Source organism: Pseudophryne corroboree, chromosome 4 (genome assembly GCF_028390025.1).
Source record: "Pseudophryne corroboree isolate aPseCor3 chromosome 4, aPseCor3.hap2, whole genome shotgun sequence".
Lineage (NCBI taxonomy): Eukaryota > Metazoa > Chordata > Amphibia > Anura > Myobatrachidae > Pseudophryne > Pseudophryne corroboree.
In genome coordinates, this window is record NC_086447.1 from 874535219 (window position 1) to 874554900 (window position 19682).

Below are 19682 nucleotides of genomic sequence, written 5' to 3' on the forward strand. Positions count from 1 at the left end.
TCCACATTTGTAATTGTCCAATAATGGAGTTTGAGACTAACCAGGATTAAGTGAGAGTACGTAATACTCGCAGGAGTTCACCTGTAGATTAAAATCCCTTTTGCATCTATGTGCCACATAGGTTTGGGAAATCCCCCCACCACCCTTTTTTTTCCAGAAAAATGTTGCAAGTATACCATAGTTATCTGATTGATACAATTAATTTAAGGAATTATAGGTATTATCACATTGTTGTATAGAATTTAGCCAGTGCTACTGCATATGTAGGTTGTTCATAAATATACCACTTCAGATACAGCAGATGTCATACTTCTTATTAGGCTCATTCAGCTATCTCCAATGAAAGGGATAAGCAAATATAGTGAAGTACTGTTTAATAATTGTAAATTTCAGCCAAACCTGAGCCTGCACCAGTGGGAGAACCCAGGACTTGCACTGTTTCAAGTGCATTCTGAACTGCTTAAATAACAGTTCATGTCTAGCTGGAATTGTCAAAATTTGGCCACTTGGAAATACATGTGATCTGTGTGGAGTTTATATGTTTTCGTTTTTCTCATATTAAATCTTACAATTATTAAACAGTGTTTCACTATAATTGCTTATCTCTTACATTTTGGGTATATCTGAATGAGCCTAATAAGAAGTATACTGTGAGATATGACATCTGCTGTATCTGAAGTGGTATATTTATGAATGACCTACATACTGTATGCAGTAGCGCTGGATAACTTCTATTCAACCTTTTTTGGCACATATTTGGTGAAGATGTGAGGATACCTTTAAGTAAAATATTGAGCTCACCGAGCTGCTTTTTTTCTGCTTGTGCGCACTGCTAGGATTGTCTATTTTATAAATCTATTATCAGATTGTTAATGTTTCTCATGTTAATATGAGGTGCTGATATAGAATAAGTCAATCATAATTAATCCAGACATTCTGCTTTAATTTAATATTTTTTTGTTATACCCCAATATTAGGGAATTACAACTTTGTATACTGTAGGTATCACAACTGTACAGGACGTGTCATAAATTATGATGAACATATGGATGGCATAATAGAGGGCCATCAAAATACGGCATTTGTGGCAACAGTAGTGACAAGACATTTGGCATAATTCAAACTTGATCGTAGCCGTGCAGCTACGATCAGTTACTCAGACATGCGGGGGGGGGGGGGGGGGGGGACCCAGCACAAGGCTAGTCCGCCCCGCATGTCTGACTCCCCACCGTACAAGTTCAAAACCATCGCACAGCGGCAATGCTTTTGTACTTGATGAGTAGCTCCCTACCAGCGCAGCTCCTGCGCACAGGCAGGGAGCTACTAGTCACTGACCGGGTCACAGCAGCTGCGTGTGACGTCACGCAGCAGCCTGCCCCCCGCACGGTCCGGGCACACCTGCGTTGCCTGGACCGCACCCCTAAAAAGGCAGCAAAACGCCACCGGCCCGCACCCTCCTGCCCAGCGTCCGCCTCTGCCTGGCAGGGCTGAGATGGCCGTCGGCTGTCTGGCATGCACCAGCGTATATGTGCAGTTCAAACCTGAACGGCTGCTGTGAGAAAATGCACAGCAGTGATCAGGTGTGAATTAGGCCCCTTGTCTGTAATGACATCAGTTATAAGAGAGTGAGGCTCCCGAGGACGCACCATATCAAGCAATTGAAATATTTCTAGGGATTTGGATAGATGTTATATTGGGGGACTTTGATTTGATGTGTTGTAGAAGTGATTATTATACCAAACACCCACTAACAAATCCTTTACCTGCTTATCTTGCAATATATCCCTACCAGCTATTAGGGTGCCATTTATAATCAAGGGATCTCTCCCACTGATATATAAACTGATGCACATTATAGGACCAATGCTATACAGGAACTTGAAGACGTTAAACTTAATACTCATTTGTGAGGCTATAGTGAGGGCACCTTGTAGGGGAATTACACGGTGAGGACAATTCCGAGTTGATACCTTGTAGAAGGAGTATGGTGTTATGAGAAAGTAACCAAATAGAGGACAGATTAGCATACACCATATTTCTTGTATAGCATTTTTATACACATTTTCTGTACTTTTACACGCATCTCTCTATTATTTTAGTATTTCACTGACAGGACATGATATGTAATGTTTAATATTATGAAATACAAGGAATATTTTAAAACCTATAAGTGCATCTACTACAGACATCCTCTGTTCTACTGTATCGCACATATGTGAGACTCAACCTGTAATACCCTGCCTAGGGAATATGGCAAGAAGATCTCTTACTGGCTGGTTCCTCTGCAACAGGCTGGTAAGATGGTCCCTTTTCCACAGGCTGGTCAATGGCACAGATTGGCAGGAAAGTCCCTCTGGCTGGTCTCTGGGTGCAGGAATGCAGCATGCTCTCAGTGTGGAAAAAAGTAAACACACTATAGTATACTGTTTGTATTAGCCCACTAGCCTGTCTTATAAGTGAAGCCACGCCCCCAACACACAGCCACACTTCCTGGATCTGTTATCAGCAAGGAGACGCTGGGGAGATGAAAGCAGTCTCAATCAACAAACTATGTTGATTGATTAACTGCCGTGCAGGCCAAAAGGGTGAGTGAGGAGGAAGGGGCACCCGCTGTGAGCTGCTGCGACTCACACCACTGACTATAGCTGACTGACTATAGCTGACGGCCAGCTGAGATAGGAAGGGGTTAAGGAGCAGGACTTCACAGACAGATTGTCTGTAGGCAGAAGTGTGCTAGGGGGGGCGATCGCCCCCACCGCCCCCCTCTGTATCCGTGCCTGACACAGACTGTACTATAACGCTGCTCTCTGTCACTGTGTTACAGTATATTATACTACCCTGTGATGTCATATACAGCCCTATGATGACCTGTATCCCTCTATATACCCATACACAGACTGTACTATAACGCTGCTCTCTGTCACTGTGTTACAGTATATTATACTACCCTGTGATGCCATATACAGTCCTATGATGACCTGTATCCCTCCATATACCCATACACAGACTGTACTATAACACTGCTCTCTGTCACTGTGTTACAGTATATTATACTACCCTGTGATGTCATATACAGCCCTATGATGACCTGTATCCCACTATATACACATACACAGACTGTACTATAACGCTGCTCTCTGTCACTGCACTACAGTATATTATACTACCCTGTGATGCCATATACAGCCCTATGATGACCTGTATCCCTCTATATACCCATACAGACTGTACTATAACGCTGCTCTCTCTGTCACTGTGTTACAGTATATTATACTACCCTGTGATGCCATATACAGTCCTATGATGACCTGTATCCCTCTATATACACATACACAGACTGTACTATAACGCTGCTCTCTCTGTCACTGTGTTACAGTATATTATACTACCCTGTGATGCCATATACAGTCCTATGATGACCTGTATCCCTCTATATACACATACACAGACTGTACTATAATGCTGCTCTCTGGCACTGTGTTACAGTATATTATACTACCCTGTGATGCCATATACAGCCCTATGATGACCTGTATCCCTCCATATACCCATACACAGACTGTACTATAACGCTGCTCTCTGTCACTGTGTTACAGTATATTATACTACCCTGTGATGTCATATACAGCCCTATGATGACCTGTATCCCTCTATATACACATACACAGACTGTACTATAATGCTGCTCTCTCTGTCACTGCACTACAGTATATTATACTACCCTGTGATGCCATATACAGCCCTATGATGACCTGTATCCCTCTATATACCCATACACAGACTGTACTATAACGCTGCTCTCTGTCACTGTGTTACAGTATATTATACTACCCTGTGATGTTATATACAGCCCTATGATGACCTGTATCCCTCTATATACACATACACAGACTGTACTATAATGCTGCTCTCTGTCACTGTGTTACAGTATATTATACTACCCTGTGATGCCATATACAGCCCTATGATGACCTGTATCCCTCTATATACACATACACAGATTGTACTATAACGCTGCTTTCTGTCACTGTGTTACAGTATACTATACTACCCTGTGATGCCGTATACAGCCTTATGATGACCTGTATCCCTCTATATACCCATACACAGACTGTACTATAACTCTGCTCTCTGTCACTGTGTTACAGTATATTATACTAACCTGTGATGCCATATACAGCCCTATGATGACCTGTATCCCTCCATATACACATACACAGACTGTACTATAATGCTGCTCTCTGTCACTGTGTTACAGTATATTATACTACCCTGTGATGCCGTATACAGTCCTATGATGACCTGTATCCCTCTATATACACATACACAGACTGTACTATAACGCTGCTCTCTCTATCACTGTGTTATAGTATATTATTCTACCCTGTAATGCTGTATACAGCCCTATGATGACCTGTATCCCTCTATATACCCATACACAGACTGTACTATAACGCTGCTCTCTGTCACTGTGTTACAGTATATTATACTACCCTGTGATGCCATATACAGCCCTATGATGACCTGTATCCCTCTATATACCCATACACAGACTGTACTATAATGCTGCTCTCTGTCACTGTGTTACAGTATATTATACTACCCTGTGATGCCATATACAGCCCTATGATGACCTGTATCCCTCTATATACCCATACACAGACTGTACTATAACGCTGCTCTCTGTCACTGTGTTACAGTATATTATACTACCCTGTGATGTCATATACAGCCCTATGATGACCTGTATCCCTCCATATACCCATACACAGACTGTACTATAACGCTGCTCTCTGTCACTGTGTTACAGTATATTATACTACCCTGTGATGCCATATACAGTCCTATGATGACCTGTATCCCTCCATATACCCATACACAGACTGTACTATAACACTGCTCTCTGTCACTGTGTTACAGTATATTATACTACCCTGTGATGTCATATACAGCACTATGATGACCTGTATCCCACTATATACACATACACAGACTGTACTATAACGCTGCTCTCTCTATCACTGTGTTACAGTATATTATACTACCCTGTGATGCCATATACAGTCCTATGATGACCTGTATCCCTCCATATACCCATACACAGACTGTACTATAACGCTGCTCTCTGTCACTGCACTACAGTATATTATACTACCCTGTGATGCCATATACAGCCCTATGATGACCTGTATCCCTCTATATACCCATACAGACTGTACTATAACGCTGCTCTCTCTGTCACTGTGTTACAGTATATTATACTACCCTGTGATGCCATATACAGTCCTATGATGACCTGTATCCCTCTATATACACATACACAGACTGTACTATAACGCTGCTCTCTCTGTCACTGTGTTACAGTATATTATACTACCCTGTGATGCCATATACAGTCCTATGATGACCTGTATCCCTCTATATACACATACACAGACTGTACTATAATGCTGCTCTCTGGCACTGTGTTACAGTATATTATACTACCCTGTGATGCCATATACAGCCCTATGATGACCTGTATCCCTCCATATACCCATACACAGACTGTACTATAACGCTGCTCTCTGTCACTGTGTTACAGTATATTATACTACCCTGTGATGTCATATACAGCCCTATGATGACCTGTATCCCTCTATATACACATACACAGACTGTACTATAATGCTGCTCTCTCTGTCACTGCACTACAGTATATTATACTACCCTGTGATGCCATATACAGCCCTATGATGACCTGTATCCCTCTATATACCCATACACAGACTGTACTATAACGCTGCTCTCTGTCACTGTGTTACAGTATATTATACTACCCTGTGATGTTATATACAGCCCTATGATGACCTGTATCCCCCTATATACCCATACACAGACTGTATTATAACGCTGCTCTCTGTCACTGTGTTACAGTATATTATACTACCCTGTGATGCCATATACAGCCCTATGATGACCTGTATCCCTCCATATACCCATACACAGATTGTGCTATAACGCTGCTCTCTGTCACTGTGTTACAGTATATTATACTACCCTGTGATGCCATATACAGCCCTATGATGACCTGTATCCCTCTATATACACATACACAGACTGTACTATAATGCTGCTCTCTGTCACTGTGTTACAGTATATTATACTACCCTGTGATGCCATATACAGCCCTATGATGACCTGTATCCCTCTATATACACATACACAGATTGTACTATAACGCTGCTTTCTGTCACTGTGTTACAGTATACTATACTACCCTGTGATGCCGTATACAGCCTTATGATGACCTGTATCCCTCTATATACCCATACACAGACTGTACTATAACTCTGCTCTCTGTCACTGTGTTACAGTATATTATACTAACCTGTGATGCCATATACAGCCCTATGATGACCTGTATCCCTCCATATACACATACACAGACTGTACTATAATGCTGCTCTCTGTCACTGTGTTACAGTATATTATACTACCCTGTGATGCCGTATACAGTCCTATGATGACCTGTATCCCTCTATATACACATACACAGACTGTACTATAACGCTGCTCTCTCTGTCACTGTGTTACAGTATATTATACTACCCTGTGATGCCGTATACAGCCCTATGATGACCTGTATCCCTCTATATACACATACACAGACTGTACTATAACGCTGCTCTCTCTATCACTGTGTTACAGTATATTATTCTACCCTGTAATGCTGTATACAGCCCTATGATGACCTGTATCCCTCTATATACCCATACACAGACTGTACTATAACGCTGCTCTCTCTATCACTGTGTTACAGTATATTATTCTACCCTGTAATGCTGTATACAGCCCTATGATGACCTGTATCCCTCTATATACCCATACACAGACTGTACTATAACGCTGCTCTCTGTCACTGTGTTACAGTATATTATACTACCCTGTGATGCCGTATACAGCCCTATGATGACCTGTATCCCTCCATATACCCATACACAGACTGTACTATAACGCTGCTCTCTATCACTGTGTTACAGTATATTATACTACCCTGTGATGTTATATACAGCCCTATGATGACCTGTATCCCTCTATATACACATACACAGACTGTACTATAACGCTGCTCTCTCTGTCACTGTGTTACAGTATATTATACTACCCTGTGATGCCGTATACAGCCCTATGATGACCTGTATCCCTCCATATACCCATACAGACTGTACTATAACGCTGCTCTCTCTATCACTGTGTTACAGTATATTATACTACCCTGTAATGCCGTATACAGCCCTATGATGACCTGTATCCCTCCATATACCCATACACAGACTGTATTATAACGCTGCTCTCTCTATCACTGTGTTACAGTATATTATACTACCCTGTGATGTCATATACAGCCCTATGATGACCTGTATTCCTCCATATACCCATACACAGACTGTACTATAACGCTGCTCTCTGTCACTGTGTTACAGTATATTATACTACCCTGTGATGCCATATACAGCCCTATGATGACCTGTATCCCTCTATATACACATACACAGACTGTACTATAATGCTGCTCTCTGTCACTGTTATAGTATATTATACTACCCTGTGATGTCATATACAGCCCTATGATGACCTGTATCGCTCTATATACCCATACACAGACTGTATTATAACGCTGCTCTCTCTATCACTGTGTTACAGTATATTATACTACCCTGTGATGCCATATACAGTCCTATGATGACCTGTATCCCTCTATATACACATACACAGACTGTACTATAACGCTGCTCTCTGTCACTGTGTTACAGTATATTATACTACCCTGTGATGCCGTATACAGCCCTATGATGACCTGTATCCCTCCATATACCCATACACAGACTGTACTATAACGCTGCTCTCTATCACTGTGTTACAGTATATTATACTACCCTGTGATGTCATATACAGCCCTATGATGACCTGTATCCCTCCATATACACATACACAGACTGTACTATAAGGCTGCTCTCTGTCACTGTGTTACAGTATATTATACTACCCTGTGATGTCATATACAGCCTTATGATGACCTGTATCCCTCTATATACCCATACACAGACTGTACTATACCGCTGCTTTCTCTGTCACTGTGTTACAGTATATTATACTACCCTGAGATGCCATATACAGCCCTATGATGACCTGTATCCCTCTATATACACATACACAGACTGTACTATAACGCTGCTCTCTGTCACTGTGTTACAGTATATTATACTACCCTGTGATGTTATATACAGCCCTATGATGACCTGTATCCCTCCATATACACATACACAGACTGTACTATAACGCTGCTCTCTGTCACTGTGTTACAGTAAATTATACTACCCTGTAATGTCATATACAGCCCTATGATGACCTGTATCCCTCCATATACCCATACACAGACTGTACTATAACGCTGCTCTCTCTGTCACTGTGTTACAGTATATTATACTACCCTGTGATGTCATATACAGCCCTATGATGACCTGTATCCCTCTATATACCCATACACAGACTGTACTATAATGCTGCTCTCTGTCACTGTGTTACAGTATATTATACTACCCTGTGATGTCATATACAGCCCTATGATGACCTGTATCCCTCTATATACACATACACAGACTGTACTATAATGCTGCTCTCTGGCACTGTGTTACAGTATATTATACTACCCTGTGATGTCATATACAGCACTATGATGACCTGTATCCCTCTATATACACATACACAGACTGTACTATAATGCTGCTCTCTGTCACTGTGTTACAGTATATTATACTACCCTGTGATGCCATATACAGTCCTATGATGACCTGTATCCCTCCATATACCCATACACAGACTGTACTATAATGCTGCTCTCTGTCACTGTGTTACAGTATATTATACTACCCTGTGATGCCATATACAGCCCTATGATGACCTGTATCCCTCTATATACACATACACAGACTGTACTATAACGCTGCTCTCTCTGTCACTGTGTTACAGTATATTATACTACCCTGTGATGTCATATACAGTCCTATGATGACCTGTATCCCTCTATATACCCATACACAGACTGTACTATAACGCTGCTCTCTGTCACTGTGTTACAGTATATTATACTACCCTGTGATGCCATATACAGCCCTATGATGACCTGTATCCCTCTATATACCCATACAGACTGTACTATAACGCTGCTCTCTCTATCACTGTGTTACAGTATATTATACTACCCTGTAATGCCGTATACAGCCCTATGATGACCTGTATCCCTCCATATACCCATACACAGACTGTATTATAACGCTGCTCTCTCTATCACTGTGTTACAGTATATTATACTACCCTGTGATGTCATATACAGCCCTATGATGACCTGTATTCCTCCATATACCCATACACAGACTGTACTATAACGCTGCTCTCTGTCACTGTGTTACAGTATATTATACTACCCTGTGATGCCATATACAGCCCTATGATGACCTGTATCCCTCTATATACACATACACAGACTGTACTATAATGCTGCTCTCTGTCACTGTTATAGTATATTATACTACCCTGTGATGTCATATACAGCCCTATGATGACCTGTATCGCTCTATATACCCATACACAGACTGTATTATAACGCTGCTCTCTCTATCACTGTGTTACAGTATATTATACTACCCTGTGATGCCATATACAGTCCTATGATGACCTGTATCCCTCTATATACACATACACAGACTGTACTATAACGCTGCTCTCTGTCACTGTGTTACAGTATATTATACTACCCTGTGATGCCGTATACAGCCCTATGATGACCTGTATCCCTCCATATACCCATACACAGACTGTACTATAACGCTGCTCTCTATCACTGTGTTACAGTATATTATACTACCCTGTGATGTCATATACAGCCCTATGATGACCTGTATCCCTCCATATACACATACACAGACTGTACTATAAGGCTGCTCTCTGTCACTGTGTTACAGTATATTATACTACCCTGTGATGTCATATACAGCCTTATGATGACCTGTATCCCTCTATATACCCATACACAGACTGTACTATACCGCTGCTCTCTCTGTCACTGTGTTACAGTATATTATACTACCCTGAGATGCCATATACAGCCCTATGATGACCTGTATCCCTCTATATACACATACACAGACTGTACTATAACGCTGCTCTCTGTCACTGTGTTACAGTATATTATACTACCCTGTGATGTTATATACAGCCCTATGATGACCTGTATCCCTCCATATACACATACACAGACTGTACTATAACGCTGCTCTCTGTCACTGTGTTACAGTAAATTATACTACCCTGTAATGTCATATACAGCCCTATGATGACCTGTATCCCTCCATATACCCATACACAGACTGTACTATAACGCTGCTCTCTCTGTCACTGTGTTACAGTATATTATACTACCCTGTGATGTCATATACAGCCCTATGATGACCTGTATCCCTCTATATACCCATACACAGACTGTACTATAATGCTGCTCTCTGTCACTGTGTTACAGTATATTATACTACCCTGTGATGTCATATACAGCCCTATGATGACCTGTATCCCTCTATATACACATACACAGACTGTACTATAATGCTGCTCTCTGGCACTGTGTTACAGTATATTATACTACCCTGTGATGTCATATACAGCACTATGATGACCTGTATCCCTCTATATACACATACACAGACTGTACTATAATGCTGCTCTCTGTCACTGTGTTACAGTATATTATACTACCCTGTGATGCCATATACAGTCCTATGATGACCTGTATCCCTCCATATACCCATACACAGACTGTACTATAATGCTGCTCTCTGTCACTGTGTTACAGTATATTATACTACCCTGTGATGCCATATACAGCCCTATGATGACCTGTATCCCTCTATATACACATACACAGACTGTACTATAACGCTGCTCTCTCTGTCACTGTGTTACAGTATATTATACTACCCTGTGATGTCATATACAGTCCTATGATGACCTGTATCCCTCTATATACCCATACACAGACTGTACTATAACGCTGCTCTCTGTCACTGTGTTACAGTATATTATACTACCCTGTGATGCCATATACAGCCCTATGATGACCTGTATCCCTCTATATACCCATACACAGACTGTACTATAACGCTGCTCTCTGTCACTGTGTTACAGTATATTATACTACCCTGTGATGCCATATACAGCCCTATGATGACCTGTATCCCTCTATATACCCATACACAGACTGTACTATAACGCTGCTCTCTCTGTCACTGTGTTACAGTATATTATACTACCCTGTGATGTCATATACAGCCCTATGATGACCTGTATCCCTCTATATACACATACACAGACTGTACTATAACGCTGCTCTCTGTCACTGCACTACAGTATATTATACTACCCTGTGATGTCATATACAGCCCTATGATGACCTGTATTCTTCCATATACCCATACACAGACTGTACTATAACGCTGCTCTCTCTGTCACTGTGTTACAGTATATTATACTACCCTGTGATGTCATATACAGCACTATGATGACCTGTATCCCTCTATATACACATACACAGACTGTACTATAATGCTGCTCTCTGTCACTGTGTTACAGTATATTATACTACCCTGTGATGCCATATACAGTCCTATGATGACCTGTATCCCTCCATATACCCAAACACAGACTGTACTATAATGCTGCTCTCTGTCACTGTGTTACAGTATATTATACTACCCTGTGATGCCATATACAGCCCTATGATGACCTGTATCCCTCTATATACACATACACAGACTGTACTATAACGCTGCTCTCTCTGTCACTGTGTTACAGTATATTATACTACCCTGTGATGTCATATACAGTCCTATGATGACCTGTATCCCTCTATATACCCATACACAGACTGTACTATAACGCTGCTCTCTGTCACTGTGTTACAGTATATTATACTACCCTGTGATGCCATATACAGCCCTATGATGACCTGTATCCCTCTATATACCCATACACAGACTGTACTATAACGCTGCTCTCTGTCACTGTGTTACAGTATATTATACTACCCTGTGATGCCATATACAGCCCTATGATGACCTGTATCCCTCTATATACCCATACACAGACTGTACTATAACGCTGCTCTCTCTGTCACTGTGTTACAGTATACTATACTACCCTGTGATGTCATATACAGCCCTATGATGACCTGTATCCCTCTATATACACATACACAGACTGTACTATAACGCTGCTCTCTGTCACTGTGTTACAGTATATTATACTACCCTGTGATGCCATATACAGCCCTATGATGACCTGTATCCCTCTATATACACATACACAGACTGTACTATAACGCTGCTCTCTCTGTCACTGTGTTACAGTATATTATACTACCCTGTGATGTCATATACAGCCCTATGATGACCTGTATCCCTCTATATACACATACACAGACTGTACTATAACGCTGCTCTCTGTCACTGCACTACAGTATATTATACTACCCTGTGATGTCATATACAGCCCTATGATGACCTGTATTCTTCCATATACCCATACACAGACTGTACTATAACGCTGCTCTCTCTGTCACTGTGTTACAGTATATTATACTACCCTGTGATGTCATATACAGCACTATGATGACCTGTATCCCTCTATATACACATACACAGACTGTACTATAATGCTGCTCTCTGTCACTGTGTTACAGTATATTATACTACCCTGTGATGCCATATACAGTCCTATGATGACCTGTATCCCTCCATATACCCAAACACAGACTGTACTATAATGCTGCTCTCTGTCACTGTGTTACAGTATATTATACTACCCTGTGATGCCATATACAGCCCTATGATGACCTGTATCCCTCTATATACACATACACAGACTGTACTATAACGCTGCTCTCTCTGTCACTGTGTTACAGTATATTATACTACCCTGTGATGTCATATACAGTCCTATGATGACCTGTATCCCTCTATATACCCATACACAGACTGTACTATAACGCTGCTCTCTGTCACTGTGTTACAGTATATTATACTACCCTGTGATGCCATATACAGCCCTATGATGACCTGTATCCCTCTATATACCCATACACAGACTGTACTATAACGCTGCTCTCTGTCACTGTGTTACAGTATATTATACTACCCTGTGATGCCATATACAGCCCTATGATGACCTGTATCCCTCTATATACCCATACACAGACTGTACTATAACGCTGCTCTCTCTGTCACTGTGTTACAGTATACTATACTACCCTGTGATGTCATATACAGCCCTATGATGACCTGTATCCCTCTATATACACATACACAGACTGTACTATAACGCTGCTCTCTGTCACTGTGTTACAGTATATTATACTACCCTGTGATGCCATATACAGCCCTATGATGACCTGTATCCCTCTATATACACATACACAGACTGTACTATAACGCTGCTCTCTCTGTCACTGTGTTACAGTATATTATACTACCCTGTGATGCCATATACAGCCCTATGATGAGCTGTATCCCTCTATATACACATACACAGACTGTACTATAACGCTGCTCTCTCTGTCACTGTGTTACAGTATATTATACTACCCTGTGATGTCATATACAGCCCTATGATGACCTGTATCCCTCCATATACCCATACACAGACTGTACTATAACGCTGCTCTCTGTCACTGTGTTACAGTATATTATACTACCCTGTGATGCCATATACAGCCCTATGATGACCTGTATCCCTCTATATACACATACACAGACTGTACTATAATGCTGCTCTCTGTCACTGTGTTACAGTATATTATACTACCCTGTGATGCCGTATACAGCACTATGATGACCTGTATCCCTCTATATACCCATACACAGACTGTACTATAACGCTGCTCTCTGTCACTGTGTTACAGTATATTATACTACCCTGTGATGTCATATACAGTCCTATGATGACCTGTATCCCTCCATATACCCATACACAGACTGTACTATAAGGCTGCTCTCTGTCACTGTGTTACAGTATATTATACTACCCTGTGATGCCATATACAGCCCTATGATGACCTGTATCCCTCCATATACACATACACAGACTGTACTATAACGCTGCTCTCTCTATCACTGTGTTACAGTATACTATACTACCCTGTGATGTCATATACAGCCCTATGATGACCTGTATCCCTCTATATACCCATACACAGACTGTACTATAATGCTGCTCTCTCTGTCACTGTGTTACAGTATATTATACTACCCTGTGATGTCATATACAGCACTACGATGACCTGTATCCCTCTATACACCCATACACAGACTGTACTATAACGCTGCTCTCTCTGTCACTGTGTTACAGTATATTATACTACCCTGTGATGTCATATACAGTCCTATGATGACCTGTATCCCTCCATATACACATACACAGACTGTACTATAATGCTGCTCTCTCTGTCACTGTGTTACAGTATATTATACTACCCTGTTATGTCATATACAGCACTATGATGACCTGTATCCCTCCATATACACATACACAGACTGTACTATAACGCTGCTCTCTCTATCACTGTGTTACAGTATATTATACTACCCTGTGATGCCATATACAGTCCTATGATGACCTGTATCCCTCCATATACACATACACAGACTGTACTATAACGCTGCTCTCTCTGTCACTGTGTTACAGTATATTATACTACCCTGTGATGTCATATACAGTCCTATGATGACCTGTATCCCTCCATATACACATACACAGACTGTACTATAATGCTGCTCTCTCTGTCACTGTGTTACAGTATATTATACTACCCTGTTATGTCATATACAGCACTATGATGACCTGTATCCCTCCATATACACATACACAGACTGTACTATAACGCTGCTCTCTCTATCACTGTGTTACAGTATATTATACTACCCTGTGATGCCATATACAGTCCTATGATGACCTGTATCCCTCCATATACACATACACAGATGGTACTATAACGCTGCTCTCTCTATCACTGTGTTACAGTATATTATACTACCCTGTGATGTTATATACAGCCCTATGGTGACCTGTATCCCTCCATATACACATAAAACAGAGGAGCAGAGACACCTCTTGCACCTGCTACTGGGTACTGAGTATAAGGCCGGAATAACCTGATAACAGTCACTAATGCCATTGCCAGATACAGTGATACAATCACACTGCCACATGTAGTACACACCTGGAACCTTGTCCGCTCGGCAGCATAGACCTGGTAATGCATCATGGCCTGTAGAACCTTCTTATGCCCGTCAGGTACCAGGCAGACGGCCCCCAGTATCTCCAGCACAGCGATCTTGGTTTTGATGTTCTCAGTCCGTAAGCTTTGGGAGATGATGTTGATGCTCTCGGGGTGAGCGAGGACGTGAGCCCGCCCCTGCGAGTTATTCATCAGCGCCTTTATACATCCTATAACGGATGTGTGTATGCGGCTCTCCAACGTCTCCAAATCCATGCTCTTCAGGAAGTTCAGCAGGCACGTGAGGCCGTCTAGTTCAATGAACCTGGTCACAAACCTGGTGTGAAGAGATGAGGAGGGCACGTCACACCATATAATAACGGGAACAAATCAGGTCAAGTGATAAAGGCGATAACCTGGCATGTCACACCATATAATAACGGGAACAAATCAGGACATGTGATAAAGGCGATAACCTGGCATGTCACACCATATAATAACGGGAACAAATCAGGACATGTGATAAAGGCGATAACCTGGCACGTCACACCATATAATAACGGGAACAAATCAGGTCATGTGATAAAGGCGATAACCTGGCATGTCACACCATATAATAACGGGAACAAATCAGGTCATGTGATAAAGGCGATAACCTGGCATGTCACACCATATAATAACGGGAACAAATCAGGTCATGTGATAAAGGCGATAACCTGGCATGTCACACCATATAATAACGGGAACAAATCAGGTCATGTGATAAAGGCGATAACCTGGCATGTCACACCATATAATAACGGGAACAAATCAGGACATGTGATAAAGGCGATAACCTGACATGTCATACCATATAATAATGGGAACAAATCAGGTCATGTGATACAGGCGAGAACCTGGCATGTCACACCATATAATAACGGGAACAAATCAGGTCATGTGATAAAGGTGATAACCTGGCATGTCACATCATATAATAATGGTAACAAATCAAGTCATGTGATAAAGGCGATAACCTGGCATGTCACAACATATAATAACGGTAACAAATAAGGTCATGTGATAAAGGCAATAACCTGTCATGTCGCAACATATAATAATATTAATAATAATAATGATAATTCTTTTTAGAAAAATAAGAATTTACTTACCGATAATTCTATTTCTCGGAGTCCGTAGTGGATGCTGGGGTTCCTGAAAGGACCATGGGGAATAGCGGCTCCGCAGGAGACAGGGCACAAAAGTAAAGCTTTCCGATCAGGTGGTGTGCACTGGCTCCTCCCCCTATGACCCTCCTCCAAGCCAGTTAGGTACTGTGCCCGGACGAGCGTACACAATAAGGGAGGAATTTTGAATCCCGGGTAAGACTCATACCAGCCACACCAATCACACCGTACAACTTGTGATCTAAACCCAGTTAACAGTATGATAAGAGCGGAGCCTCTGAAAAGATGGCTCACAACACTAATAACCCGATTTTTGTAACTATGTACAAGTATTGCAGATAATCCGCACTTGGGATGGGCGCCCAGCATCCACTACGGACTCCGAGAAATAGAATTATCGGTAAGTAAATTCTTATTTTCTCTATCGTCCTAGTGGATGCTGGGGTTCCTGAAAGGACCATGGGGATTATACCAAAGCTCCCAAACGGGCGGGAGAGTGCGGATGACTCTGCAGCACCGAATGAGAGAACTCCAGGTCCTCCTTAGCCAGGGTATCAAATTTGTAGAATTTAGCAAACGTGTTTGCCCCTGACCAAGTAGCTGCTCGGCAAAGTTGTAAAGCCGAGACCCCTCGGGCAGCCGCCCAAGATGAGCCCACCTTCCTTGTGGAATGGGCATTTACATATTTTGGCTGTGGCAGGCCTGCCACAGAATGTGCAAGCTGAATTGTATTACACATCCAACTAGCAATAGTCTGCTTAGAAGCAAGAGCACCCAGTTTGTTGGGTGCATACAGGATAACAGCAAGTCAGTTTTCCTGACTCCAGCCGTCCTGGAACATATTTTCAGGGCCCTGACAACATCTAGCAACTTGGAGTCCTCCAAGTCCCTAGTAGGTGCAAGGCACCACAATAAGCTGGTTCAGGTGAAACACTGACACCACCTTAGGGAGAGAACTGGGGACGAGTCCGCAGCTCTGCCCTGTCCGAATGGACAAACAGATATGGGCTTTTTTGAGAAAAAACCACCAATTTGACACTCGCCTGGTCCAGGCCAGGGCCAAGAGCATGGTCACTTTTCATGTGAGATGCTTCAAATCCACAGATTTGACTGGTTTTAAACCAATGTGATTTGAGGAATCCCAGAACTACGTTGAGATCCCACAGTGCCACTGGAGGCACAAAAGGGGGTTGTATATGCAATACTCCCTTGACAAACTTCTGGACTTCAGGAACTGAAGCCAATTCTTTCTGGAAGAAAATCGACAGGGCCGAAATTTGAACCTTAATGGACCCCAATTTGAGGCCCATAGACACTTCCTGTTTGCAGGAAATGCAGGAAACGACCGAGTTGAAATTTCTTTGTGGGGCCTTCCTGGCCTCACACCACGCAACATATTTTCGCCACATGTGGTGATAATGTTGTGCGGTCACCTCCTTTCTGGCTTTGACCAGGGTAGGAATGACCTATTCCGGAATGCCTTTTTCCCTTAGGATCCGGCTTTCCACCGCCATGCCGACAAACGCAGCTGCGGTAAGTCTTGGAACAGACATGGTACTTGCTGAAGCAAGTCCCTTCTTAGCGGCAGAGGCCATAAGACCTCTGTAAGCATCTCTTGAAGTTCCGGGTACCAAGTCCTTCTTGGCCAATCCGGAGCCATGAGTATAGTTCTTACTCCTCTACGTCTTATAATTCTCAGCACCTTAGGTATGAGAAGCAGAGGAGGGAACACATACACCGACTGGTACACCCACGGTGTTACCAGAACGTCCACAGCTATTGCCTGAGGGTCTCTTGACCTGGCGCAATACCTGTCCCGTTTTTTGTTCAGACGGGACGCCATCATGTCCACCTTTGGTATTTCCCAACGGTTTACAATCATGTGGAAAAAACTTCCCGATGAAGTTTCCACTCTCCCGGGTGGAGGTCGTGCCTGCTGAGGAAGTCTGCTTCCCAGTTTCCATTCCCGGGATGAAACACTGCTGACAGTGCTATCACATGATTTTCCGCCCAGCGAAAAGTCCTTGCAGTTTTTGCCATTGCCCTCCTGCTTCTTGTGTCGCCCTGTCTGTTTACGTGGGCGACTGCCGTGATGTTTTTCCCACTGGATCAATACCGGCTGACCTTGAAGCAGAGGTCTTGCTAAGCTTAGAGCATTATAAATTTACCCTTAGCTCCAGTATATTTATGTGGAGAAAAGTCTCCAGACTTGATCACACTCCCTGGAAATTTTTTCCTTGTGTGACTGCTCCCCAGCCTCTCGGGCTGGGCTCCGTGGTCACCAGCATCCAATCCTGAATGCCGAATCTGCGGCCCTCTAGAAGATGAGCACTCTATAACCACCACAGGAGAGACACCCTTGTCCTTGGATATAGGGTTATCCGCTGATGCATCTGAAGATGCGATCCGGACCATTTGTCCAGCAGATCCCACTGAAAAGTTCTTGCGTGAAATCTGCCGAATGGAATTGCTTCGTAGGAAGCCACCATTTTTACCAGGACCCTTGTGCAATGATGCACTGTTTTTAGGAGGTTCCTGACTAGCTCGGATAACTCCCTGGCTTTCTCTTCCGGGAGAAACACCTTTTTCTGGACTGTGTCCAGAATCATCCCTAGGCACAGCAGACGTGTCGTCGGGATCAGCTGCGATTTTGGAATATTTAGAATCCACCCGTGCTGTTGTAGCAGTATCCGAGATAGTGCTACTCCGACCTCCAACTGTTCCCTGGACTAATGCCCTTCTCAGGAGATCGTCCAAGTAAGGGATAATTAAGACGCCTTTTCTTCGAAGAAGAATCATCATTTCGGCCATTACCTTGGTAAAGACCCGGGGTGCCGTGGACAATCCAAACGGCAGCGTCTGAAACTGATAGTGACAGTTCTGCACCACGAACCTGAGGTACCCTTAGTGAGAAGGGCAAATTTGGGACATAGAGGTAAGCATCCCTGATGTCCCGGGACACTATATAGTCCCCTTCTTCCTGGTTCGTTATCACTGCTCTGAGTGACTCCATCTTGATTTGAACCTTTGTAAGTGTTCAAAAAAAAATTTTTAGAATAAGTCTCACCTAGCCTTCTGGCTTCAGTACCACAATATAGTGTGGAATAATACCCCTTTTCTTGTAGTAGGAGGGGTAATTTAATTATCACCTGCTGGGAATACAGCTTGTGAATTTTTTTCCCATACTGCCTCCTTGTCGGAGGGAGACCTTG

The 19682-nt window shown here is 42.5% G+C and overlaps 1 protein-coding gene across 4 annotated transcripts in view; it reads right to left on the bottom strand.

Annotated features, from left to right (window-relative positions):
• DAAM2 (dishevelled associated activator of morphogenesis 2) overlaps nt 1–19682 on the bottom strand; it is a 471074-nt gene that overhangs the window by 176260 nt on the left and 275132 nt on the right. For all 4 annotated transcript variants that reach the window (XM_063918836.1, XM_063918833.1, XM_063918835.1 and 1 more), the window contains exon 6: nt 15308–15641. In XM_063918836.1, coding sequence (XP_063774906.1) covers nt 15308–15641 — 334 coding nt within the window. The remainder of the gene's footprint in view (nt 1–15307; nt 15642–19682) is intronic.